The sequence below is a fragment of the Centropristis striata genome, chromosome 5 (genome assembly GCF_030273125.1).
Source record: "Centropristis striata isolate RG_2023a ecotype Rhode Island chromosome 5, C.striata_1.0, whole genome shotgun sequence".
Classification (NCBI taxonomy): Eukaryota; Metazoa; Chordata; class Actinopteri; order Perciformes; family Serranidae; genus Centropristis; species Centropristis striata.
In genome coordinates, this window is record NC_081521.1 from 18,905,898 (window position 1) to 18,918,056 (window position 12,159).

General features: G+C 41.1%; 1 protein-coding gene across 1 annotated transcript in view; it reads left to right on the forward strand.

The window, feature by feature from the left end:
• Positions 1–12,159, forward strand: part of spryd3 (SPRY domain containing 3) — a 79,964-nt gene that overhangs the window by 44,069 nt on the left and 23,736 nt on the right. Inside the window, exon 8 of the mRNA XM_059332802.1 lies at positions 9,581–9,638. Coding sequence (XP_059188785.1) covers positions 9,581–9,638 — 58 coding nt within the window. The remainder of the gene's footprint in view (positions 1–9,580; positions 9,639–12,159) is intronic.

Sequence of the window (12,159 nt, forward strand, 5' to 3'; positions counted from 1 at the left end):
AGAAAGGAGGTACATGTGCACACACATGCTCTCAGTTAAACGCACAGACGATGCTCCCATGGGTGAGGAAGAAGCTGAGTGGTGATAACTCCAGTCGCATTACCTCCTCAGAGTTCCTCTCCTTTCTTTTTGCTCCACTACTTTTCTCTCTGCATCTGGGTTTCATTATAAAGACATTAAGCTTAAGTCCAGGAGAGGTGATAAAGCGGCAAATTGAAGGGCCTGGATAATGACTGTTTACTCAACAGCAATCGCAAGTTTGCATGCTGGTCTTTTTCATGCAACATCCTGCAGTAAGAAGGCCTGAATATAAACGCAGATCCACTCATTAATGCCTCACAGATTCTGCCTGTCTGTCCGTCTCTTTCTGTTTGTTGTGGTTGCTAACTTCAGGCTTAACCTTTTACTCAATTTTCTTCACTTTACAAATCTCTTTCTCCTCCTTTGCCAACTCGCTCTCTCTCCCCATGTTAACTCCTTTACTTTGTATCATGCAGACGCCCTTGTGCAGGGTTGGCCACCTTGTAATGCCCCGCAGCATACGACAGCGACCCTTAAATGTTGGCGGTTGTATAACTATTTAATACATTTCTCCGGTAGTTGTTTTATATGTTTGGAATTCTGTTATATTAACGGCCATATTTGCTGTAAAAGCTCTGTAAACTCCCAACAAACTACTTCATAGATTATCAACACATTTTGTTCAGACATTCAAGGTCCTCCAGAGAAAGAAGCCTAATGGTTTCGGAAAACCACTGACTTTTTCCACTGCAATTTGTTTGGTTACCAGTGAAAGCTTTGGGTGAAGATGGTGATCAGGATGTGGTGAAGATGGTGATCAGGATGTGGTGAAGATGGTGATCAGCTAAGAATCTCACCTACACTGAGGTGGATACTATCTTCAGTGGAACCAAAACAGAGTAATGTACCTGGTTCCAAAAGTTAATTAAGCCTGGTCGAGTCTTGTCAAACCATGCAGTAGAAATGAGGCATTAGTCTTAAGGGGCAATCACCCCTGAGCTGTTTGGCCCGCTTGAAACGAACTGGTGCATTTTGTCTGATAGTCAGTTTGGTTTTTGCTGGCTTGAATTCTCAAACGAACTCTGATGCGGACCAAAGTACCGGAAAATAGGGGTCTAAGTTTGCTTCCAAGTGTACCAGAGTTTGGTTTCGCTGCAGGTGAGATCGCAGTCCGAACCAAAGGAAAGAAGCCGATCAAAACACGGAGCATTCTGGGTTGAATTTGAGCAGAACAGAAGTAGCAGGCTTGAAAAATGTGTCGTGGACAGACATGGTCTAATAATGAAGTAAAGGCCCTTATCGAAATATGGTCAGACGATCACAAAACAACAAAGTCTTCAAATGATTTAGCCACAGAATAGTGGCTGATGGAGTCCACCAGACTTTATATGTGAAAGCGACCTTAGTTGCTTCACGGAACATTGTCCCGTTTCACAGTTTTAGTTCTAGTCAAAGTGCAAAGATGCCAAATTTGCAGGTTTAAAAAATGCTGGAAGTACATTTTTGAATCCCCCAAGCAACTGTTGGCAGTTTCCTGTCCGACAGGGAAGTCGAAGGAATTTCTGTTATGTGATAAGTGTGAATGTTTTGCATGTAAGGTAAACATGTTGTTTTGTGTGTTTGTTATCTGAGATCTGTTTCGACCCCAGTGCAGTTCCAAGACCTATCATGACCTCTTGCTCTCATTCCTCTGAAGATAAGGGTCTCCACGAATGTACAGCATGCATATGCTTGGTAGCATGTGTTGTTTTTCATCCGGTACACAGAGCGGTTGCTAGGCTGTGGGACAAAGAGAGATCTAGGCTTAGTTATGGGGTGGATGGGAGTGTGTGTGTGTGTGTGTGTGTGTGTGTGTGTGTTGGAGGGGGGTTGCAAGGTAGAAAGTCGGGAGGTAGAAAAATCAAGGGAAGCTATTCAGAATATGAAAAACACAGGAAAAAAAGCAGGAAAACCCTCATGTCCTGAAAAACAAACAAAATCCTACAAAAAAAGAGATCATAACCCTGTGGGAGGACAGGGAAGTGAAGAAGAAGGTAGGGGAGAAGTTGAACATGGGAAGATGGATGGCTAGATGCCACTGTTGGGATGGAGGACTGAAGCAACCATCAGTGTCTGAACAAATCTGATGGTTTTGTCAGATCACCCAGGGCTGTCTGTGACTAATGTCTGCATTACTTCACTTTCTGTTAATGTACATAAATACAGACGTAAAGCTGCACACTCTCTGACACATAAACAAGAAATATAACCTCTGAGAGGACTGGACCAGCAGCGTTTCCTCTGTCCTGGTGTGCCCCGTTCCTGGGAACAGCTCTGTTCCCCTTCCTCATGTGACGCAGCAGTCCTACTAACCGTTTTACAGTGCTGCCCCTGTGAACCTCTTTATTGTGACGGGGTCAGTTTAGGATAAAACAAAGGAGCAGTCACCGTGCCAATGCCTCTGATCTGAAAACGGAAGAACAACAGCACAATACTGATGCACAAAGTACTGAGAACTGCAACGATTTAGCCACTTATTCCATTAGTTGACAGACAATGAATCTGCAACTGCCTTAAAAAAGCAGAATTGCATAACATTTGCTGTTTCTAACCTCTAATGCGAGAGCTCAATGGTTTTCTTTGTTTTTTTTCTTTTGCTTTTGGTTTTTAACTGTTGGTTGGACAATGCAAGATGGGTTTTTTTCTGTGGTAATTTCTTTTATTGGTTGTTGAAAATAAATATGTAGGGATAGGGTAGCAAAACAATACAATTACAATTATCTACAAATTGAAAGATCACAAATTAGGTATGAATAAATAAATATATAAATCACAAACGTTTATGGAAGATAAAACCAAAAGACAAAATGGAGCAAAGAACAACAGACATGCCCTTTTCACTATTTTCTATTATATACAAAATGTTTAATCCATAAACCAAAAACTAATTGGTAGATTAATTGATAGTGAAAATAATGGTTTATTGCAGCCCTGTTTGAGATAATAATAGGAACCATCAGCCACAGGAACTTAGTGCCAGGAACTAAATCAGGAGCTAAAAGTTCCTTCAGCATATTAGTTTTTGTGTTTCCACTGCATCTGAACAACTGACAATTATACAAATCAGCCTGATGGACTAATGGAACAAAGATGGCCATGTGGTTTGAAATGTAATTCTTACACATGAGACAACACTTCCAAAGACATCCAGATCTTCGTTTTATTGTTGTGTGTTTGTGAGTGATGGTTGGAAAAGACATGTACAGAAGTGGAAAGTGACAAAGGCACGATGCCTTGGTAGCCTGGCTCTCAGGATGGTCAAACTATACAATGGAGACACAGTTTCTAAACTAACGCTGACATATGTTGGTGTTTCTCTTCTGCACTTTCTTGTTTTTAATGGGATTGGAATAGTGTTGAGAGTTGGCCGACATACACTAGGTAGGTACTCATATATCTGTTATAAGCTGAAACCGGCCCATATGTCAGCCAGATTAATCAGTCTACCTCCAGTGTTGACGTTGGCATTTAGCTGTGTGTAAGTACAGCAATTCAGAGACCATAGCATGGCTGCAGACCTTATATAGTGTTATTTTATTTAGGTCCAACCCAACTGTCCTGGTTTACTCTCACTGCTCTCACTGCGTCATATTGTCCACAGCAGGCAGCTGTTTTTTTGGTGTAAAAGCTCTAAAAGTTGAACATTATCATCAGACAGACACAGTTGGAGACTAACTGGTCAATGTAGGAGAGCATTTAGCAACTAAAGAATATTTTGCTGGTAGAGACTGTTAAGGAATATAGTTTTCCATATGAAGTTAAAAGTAGACATGTTGTGTTCACAACTTGTTTCCACTGCCCCCAAGTGGCCAAAATAAATCAGTTATTGCAAGTTCAATGAGATCTCCCTCCCAGGTCCTACTATTGATTGCAAGCAGGCACTTATTTCAAGGCTCATGTTTGACCATTCCTGCAAACTGCCCCAGTAGTTCCTAGGCCGTTGGACATTTTTGGAGATTTTTTGCATTGTTCAGCGACTAGATAGCGATGACTTCTTTTCTAGAGACTGTTGAGAAACCCCCTTATTGTCATCCATCCTCTGAATGCTCTAGGTCTCTAGTTTGTGGTTGTAAAGTATCAAGAGGCTGTGATTATCCTAGAGGTCACAGCAGCTCATTTTATACACTGAGCTCAAATTTTTAAAAAATGGTCACACTGCAATGAAATGCTGGTATTGGGACTAAGATCACACATGAATAAAATTGGGTTCATTGAATTCACAAGAGTCTCAGCTTTCCAGTCATACCCGATTTATGCAGCTCACAGACTATTTAGGGACCCCAGGATGGAGAAATGTTATAACAATAGGCTAAATACATTTGAAGTACATAAGAAAAACGCTTTTTGCTTCAGAGTTAGCATAAAGTGGGGATATATGTAAAGGGGAGACTTGTAGGTACCAACAGAACCAAGTTTCATTCAGATATTTATGAGATAAAATGTTAAGGGACCTCTTTGAAAATGGCCATGTCAGTATTTTTTCCCACCAAAATTCACCTGACTAGCATTAAAACCGAGCCCGCCACAGCCTCTGAACGTAAAACCCCCCAATCCGTTTTATGTTATTTGTGTCAAGAAGACACTTGCATACGCTCTTACATCCGTAAAAAGTGATGAACGTGCCCAAACACATGCACACAGATAGGCTGTTGCTGTCTTCAGTAATGTCAGACACTTGCTGTCATCGTGTGGGGAGCTGGAGGTTTTAGCCTGATGACATGAGGTTATACAAACAGACCTGCATTAGTTTCCCTACACAGTCTCTGCCCAACCCCTATAGGTGAGGTTGTGTGGGCACGTACAAACAGAAATGCACTACTTAACTTTCCCTCCCGACTGACTTTACCTTCAACACACACACACACACACACACACACACACACTCTCTCTCTCTCTCACATCTGTGGTAAATAATATTTTTAGACACCCCTGTGATATGCCAGTGTGATAGCTGCTCTGGATGATGGGTATCTGCTTCCACACCGTTCCCCTCTCGGCCCGCACCTTTCAGACTTGTTTACTCTGCCACCGTGTGGAAATGCAGGCTGCTCTGATGACACCGATGTAGCAGCTGTGGATCTGATACTGCAGGGCTTTGCTTTGCCTTGCTGTCGACACAACGCCAGTATTTGTTGTTCTTAAAAGCAGCTTGCATTTCAGTGATTTCGATTTCTGCTGGCCGATGGGAGGCGGTGACCATATTAGAAGGTTTGTGGCACATGAGAGTGGACCGACTGGTTAACATGGTGCTCCGTTTATAAAATGCATTCCATGATATGTTGATGGAGAAGGAGTGTAGGTGTAATTTAGTGGCGCCACCACTGATTGAAAAACAAAAATCACAGCATTAACTGTTGTAATTTCCAAACCACAATAGGTTGGAATGTTTCTTTTATCAGAGGGAAACTGTTCCAAGTCCCACAGAACAATATGAACTGTGCTTTACAGATTGTATGGATGAAAAAAAAACACTATATTCATATTGCGAAGAGTCTGAATGCTTAAATATTATTATTGCACCATTGGATTTTTTTTTTCTTCTGGTACTTACTTACACATTCTGTTGTCAGCCGTGTGAGTGGCGTGGAGCCTGTAAGCCAAAGAACCGTTCCAACACGGTGGCTACCAAACACTTAACAAAATGTTATCTTTTACAGCCCACAAGATTGCCTTCCCTTTACAGCAGTATTTCATACATCTACGTCCTTACTGGATACGCACTTTGGCGCTGTTTAATTAACATTACATACATACAATACTGTCTTTTAAACTGCTGCCAAGATGGAAGCATAACTGTAGGCTTCATTCACCCTGGATTTGTCAGTAATGCTGTTATTTGGCAGGTGAAGGGTAAGAAATGATTTATCAGCTAAGATACTGAATATAAAGAAGATAGGCCTTGACAAGCTTCGCCACTCCAAAGAAATTGTATCCACTTGAGTCTCCTAAGTGGGCGTGGTCGCTTCTCACCCCACTCGTTTAGAAGTATTGTGAACATCAAGAATAATCTGTTTAAATTTCCTTTCTCTAAATTTAGACATTTACACAGCTAACAGGCACATTTCGCATTACAAACATTTGCTAGCGAGGATGTTTTGTAAATGGTTTTAACGCAGTTTCACAAGACTTTGGTTAACGGTAGCGATATGTATGTTGACAGAGAGGTTTGGAACAAAGTTGATTTTCTCCTGATTTGTCCGTCAGAAAAATGCCTTTTTTATGTCAGAATGTTCAGAAGACTTGTCCTGTGGAAAATGGTCTCAATATTTACTTTTTGATGACTCTGGGACAGAAGACTTGGTCATAATCTGTGCTCGCTTTCATTTCCTCCATTTGAACCAATCGATAATGGAGTAAAACCTTGTAGTTTGCTGACCCTGCCAGCTTACCTGGAACTTTCTATTCTACAATCGAAACCAACCAGAACTCTGACACCAGAGCTGGCATTTCTTACAATTTAATGTCCAAAATCCTGAACTATCCCTTTAAAGCTTCAACGTTTACCACTCTGGTAAAAAGTGAACTTTTATTAACAGTGAAAGGCGGCTTCGTTTTGCCGTCCCCATCGATTTATGACGTCACGTGAAACCTATAGTTGTTGCAGTGTTCAGTGGTGGACTGAGCGATATTGTCATCCCGCTCTTAATCAATAAGAGATACTGTAATGCTGTAGAAGTCTAAAGCTTCAGTATTTGTGTGTAGAGAAGGGAGAGCTGCTTTGCCATTTACTGGCCATATGTATTGGATGTATAGAGCCCAGATATGAGGGATGATGGACACAACAATTGCCTTAGAAACCGGCTACAAAAACATGCGTTTCACAGTTGATCCATTCATCAGGCACAAGTCTGCGGTTTACATTAAAGCACTATAAATCCACCCCTTATTTGTTTAGCCGTTCCCTAATGTTGTCTTATTTCAGAGTGTTCCTCCAAATCACTGATCAGATCAGAGTCTGTGGATCATCAATCAGGGAGCAAAACACCCAGACGTTCCTCTCCTCCTCGCGGAGATTCAGCCCACATGCCAGTCAGCCAGAGGAATCCTCGGGCTTGTGGTTGAGACGAGGGGGAAGAGGAGCAGACTTGGCGGATCAAGGGGGTTTCAGGCTTGGAGGAGTAGCTGCATTCTTCCATGTCTCTCTGTCTTCCTCTGCTGATGTCTCACTCTGTCCTTCTCCCTCTCTCTCCCTTTTCCCCCATCCATCTCCATTTCCTGTTCCTCCAGCCCCAATGGGGTTGTCAGACAGGATCGCTGATGTTTCCCTGATGTCCTGTCCTCAAGTACTGCACTCTGTCTGCCTGGCCCCGACCAAGCTGTCAGTCAGCAGCGTCCCTATTACTCATGTCTGCACACAGGTGCTAATAGTAATAATTTCATCAGCCCTATTTTGTTTTTGAGTAATGCATCGCCACTTAAGTCTCTGCATCAGTCATCAGTGGATGTTCTTTTGCACATTTCCCAGGCTGACTTTTTTCTTTTCTGGATGTCATCCTGGTCATATTTTGGATTCTTTAGACAAGGATGATAAATTGCAGGTTTGCCTTTTTTGTCTGTAATACCAGCTGAGAAGAAATATCACCTGAGAGACAATGTGAACAAGAAAGCATTTAGAAGATGTAGCCAACTGAGAGTTGAAAGAGGAGTGTAATGTCAGTGCCCTCCTCTTTCTTCCTCTCTTGTTCAGTAGTGTGTTCCTACAGTAATGGAGCTGCAGCCAAGAAGACAGATAAAAATCTCTGGTAATTACCTCTGAGTCATACTCTGATCTTATCCAAAAGTTGGCCCACTGGTTATTTCTGTTGGCATGGTGAAACCTGGAGAGAGGCGAACATGCTGTAGATGTGGACAGTTGCAGAGAGAGAGACAAACACATCCTCACACACTGACCGATGTCCAAGACAGAATGTGAAAGGAATCCTCACAATTATGGACATGTTAACATTGGTAACATGATTTAAAAACTCTGGTCACAACACATCTAGCCTGCTACTGGCTTTATACTTTGTGATTTAGCCAGATAAACAAACTACAGTGTGGAGAGATGAGGCGGTGTTCTTTTGACTTGGTATATTAACCCTCTGAACCCCAAAATACATATTTCAAAAATATGCTTCCTTAAATAAAAAAAATAAAAAAGAATACACCAGAAATCTGAACTTTACAACAGTCCTTGAACGAGTCATAGGTTAAGAGTGTTTCCATAAGAAAAAGTAACCAAAACAAAGCCTAAAATGTTGATATTTGTGTCAGAATCTCTATATTCTACATGTGTCATTTGAAATAAAGCGTTTGCACTAACCAGATCCTGTTAAAAACATTAAATTCTGCTCCTCAGAGACACTGTGAAGACATGATTGATTCTTCTGAGACCAACGGTCACGTGACAAATATTCACTGAAAATCTGTTTACACAGAGAGGAGAGGAGAGGACAGGAGAGGCCGTTTACACAGAGCAGAGAGGAGAGGACAGGAGAGGCTGTGGAGATTACTTTTTTTTCAGTATTCATGACACTTGGAAAAGTGTTTATATATAAATTACATTTTATTCTAATTTTCTAATTAAACTTGCATTTTTTTAATTTTTTTTCTGATTTCTGTCATTCTAATTGTGTTATTCTGCACAAATACATGTTTGACTTGTTCCCACTTCTAGCCATGATTGTGCTGATTCCACTGAACTGCAGGACTTATAGATTTTTATAGATTTAATATAAAAATGTTATATATTGCAATGAAATACAAGGCCACAGTGAGTAAAATGAAAAGACACTTTTTTATTCTGCAGTTTATTGTTGTAAAAATACAACATCCAGTTTGTCCAATTTGGACACAATAGCAGCTTCAACAGAAACTTCCACGTCAGATGTAGCCGTATTGGTTGTTTGTTGTTATCACATAATGTAAACTGTGTTTGTGTGAGCTACTGTCTCATGTTCCTTCACTGTATTTTATTATGACTCTTTCCCACATGTTAACATGTTACCATGCTAACTCTTACTGGGCCATCAAGTCTCCTGCAAAATAAAATCAGTTTTCTCAGCATTGAGAGTTTTCATCCTGCAAAAGCAGCAGTGAAAGTGGCTTTATTTCAAAATGGTTTGAAGTGTTGTTGGTTTCCGCATCTGATGTGTTTTTGTGTTGGATCAGCTTATCGTGAGTTGTTCATTGTGGTTTGTTTTATATGGTGTTTATATGGAGCCTTTTTTGTAAATAGACATTTATTTAAAGAGGTGTGTGGTCTTGATTAGTTCCTACTCTCCCAGTTCAAGTTTTTTTTCCTTATCTGAATCAAGACTCTAAATTGTAGGGTGTGTGCTGAGCAGATTGTAAATCCCCTGGAGTCAAATTTATACTATTAGGCTAAATTTAAAAAAAAAAATTGACTTGGTAGTCAGTGAAATTACCAAGTGTAGATTTTATTTTCCACATTAGTACATATAGGTAAGAAATAACAATATTGAAGAGTGTCAAAACTTCTTTTTGTAACCTGTGTAACTCTGTGTGTGTGTGTGTGCAGGACTACCCCAGGAACAGACACCCGGGATGGAGCCGAGGGTCGGTGGCGTACCACGCTGGTGAGACTTCAAGCCTCTTTTTCTCTCCTTCTCTTTCTCTTCTTCTTGTTGTATTTCTCAGAAAAAAAGGTTGTGTTATTTATTTGTAGACTGTGGAATTCACCCTGTAGTCTTGTTTAGATTAAATAAATAAATCTGATCTACTTCCTCTAAAGCTGCTGCTTTTAGACGCAAACATCACAGGGCACCGCCTCAGCTGAATGTTAAGGTGCTGAGCACAAACAGATCAGGGAGGAGATGAAAAAGCAAGAAAAAAAAACACAAAAAAAAGACGGTGACAGCATCAGAAAGAGGGAGAGGAACCTTATCTCCATCTCTTTCTGTGGAAGTTTAGTCATCTAAATATCTCTCAGCAATGAACCAAAAAAAACAAGACACAAAAAGTTTAGTTATCTTCATCTTGCTGTGCTTCCACACACGTTAAGTCTCGGTGATTTGTGACGACAGGCCTGTGAACACTATCAGGCATCTGCACAAACCCCGGCCCCGCACTATCAGTGCTAAGAGATTAGCTATCAGACGCTGCTGCCGCGATATGAGAACAGCTAGGTAGGTGGTTGTTATTACAGCATACAGGCAACAGTATGTCGGCGGCTCTTTATCCGACAATCCACTGTCACAGTCAAGATCTTGTTAGTCCTTATCAGACCCACACTGGCTCTTTATCAGCATTATTTTGGTCTGAAGCATCCCATTGTTTTTCTCTCTCATGGGGGATTTCAGATGCTCTCCCTCTGAATGATTCACACGCCACAAATGTCACTTTATTTTTTTCCACCAAGGGAGTGATTTTTTATTTTTAGAAGGTTTATATACTTTCTTCCAGTTGACCTCTAAATCAGCTATCCAAACACATTTTCTCGTTCACTCCGCACATTCCATTCATGTTTCGAGTTAATGTTTATAGTCCTAAATCCCCATATCCCTTCGCAGATTCCATTTATACTTAGGATACATTAATAATAATAACAGTTGATGCTGCGCGTCCTGCCGGGGTCTGCAGATGATACCTCATTGCTGAGTGACAGACGAGGCCAGTCATTCACAGAGGCTCACCATGCCAGTCCCAGAGGTCTAGCGCTGCGGTCTGCCTGGTTTGGCTGCAGTGCGTTGGACACCACAGAAATGTGCACGCCCCAGCACAGCTCCCATTAATCTTATTTGTTAGAGACTAAAATGATGTATGTGGTTTTTCCACGCTGTGCGTATGAGGTTTGCCTTCCCATGCTTGGGTTAAGGTGCAGGCTCTGATCCAGCTACTTAAAATCAACAGCCGGGGCCTCTTCTTCGTGTCTCGTCCACGCAGCCAAGGCTTTTTTCACTGAACAGCTCGGGAACCTCAAGAATTGCATACAGACGTTCTTTGGCGGAGTGACAGAAACTTAATGTATACACAGTATTGTATGCACCAGGTCATATAACCGCAGCAGAAATTGCTTAAAGAAAGAATGACTTTGTTACCTTGGTTTTCCTGCTCGCTGCGAGCCAAGAATGCTGTGAAGAGGTGTTTCTGTGACACGTGGTACCTCTGTTTATTAACTTTTATGGGCAGTTTTTGTGTTTTGACCTCAGTATCTAAAGGGGCAAATGTCTGCCAGGATATTCTTGGCCTTGGCTTTATATAGGTCCATTGTTGTATTTTTATCATACCTCCTGCTGCTCCTCAGTGCACTGTAAGTGTTTGTAATGTTTTTACCACTAGCTTTGAAGAAAACAGGTTTAATCATTTGAGCTGGTTTGAGTCGGCTCACCCTCTGGAGTCACAGATCACACCAGCGTGTTCAGATCACATGACTTCTTCATGAAAAACGGCGCGTTTCCTGTCATCAGCATCCCTCTAAAATTCTGCCTTCAAACTCCATGAGGCCACTTTTTGTTTGATGATGATAGGCCAAGTAAAACCGGAGATAAGTTCAAATATATTTATTATAAAATATGGAATTGTACCTCTTTTTACCTCTAGTATGTTATATTTGCAACCTGTGTGCACATTTTATACAGGCAGAGTAAAAAGGAGTCTAAAATGTCCAAAATAGCCCCAAACTCTAAAGGGTTAAAGCCAGACTGATTTGTTGGTTTCACCCATTACAAACATGTTGGTATCTAGCACTACTGGCTAATATATTGTCCGATATATTAAAATGTTTTTTACAGAACATATAATGCAGAGAACAATGCTTGGAGGGGTGAGAAATGGTCCCATACAGCTGTTTTTATTTACTAGTGCAGTGCCCATAGGAAGTATGTATTGGCACACCATCCAGCACATACACATTGAACATTGATATTCGCTGGAAACTATTAGAATATTATTGAAAAATCTAACCTTGTAGCGCAGATGAGATGAGTCAGGCATGGAAATCCAGAGTGAATTGTGTTACTGACCACTGTGTAGGCCTATCACACAATGGGGCGGAGCTCCCCTAAAAGGCGTCCGATTGGAAACAGTGCAATGCTGCAACACGTCCTACGTAAATAATGATATTTTGAAAAATGAATTAAAAAATCTTGAAAATTGACG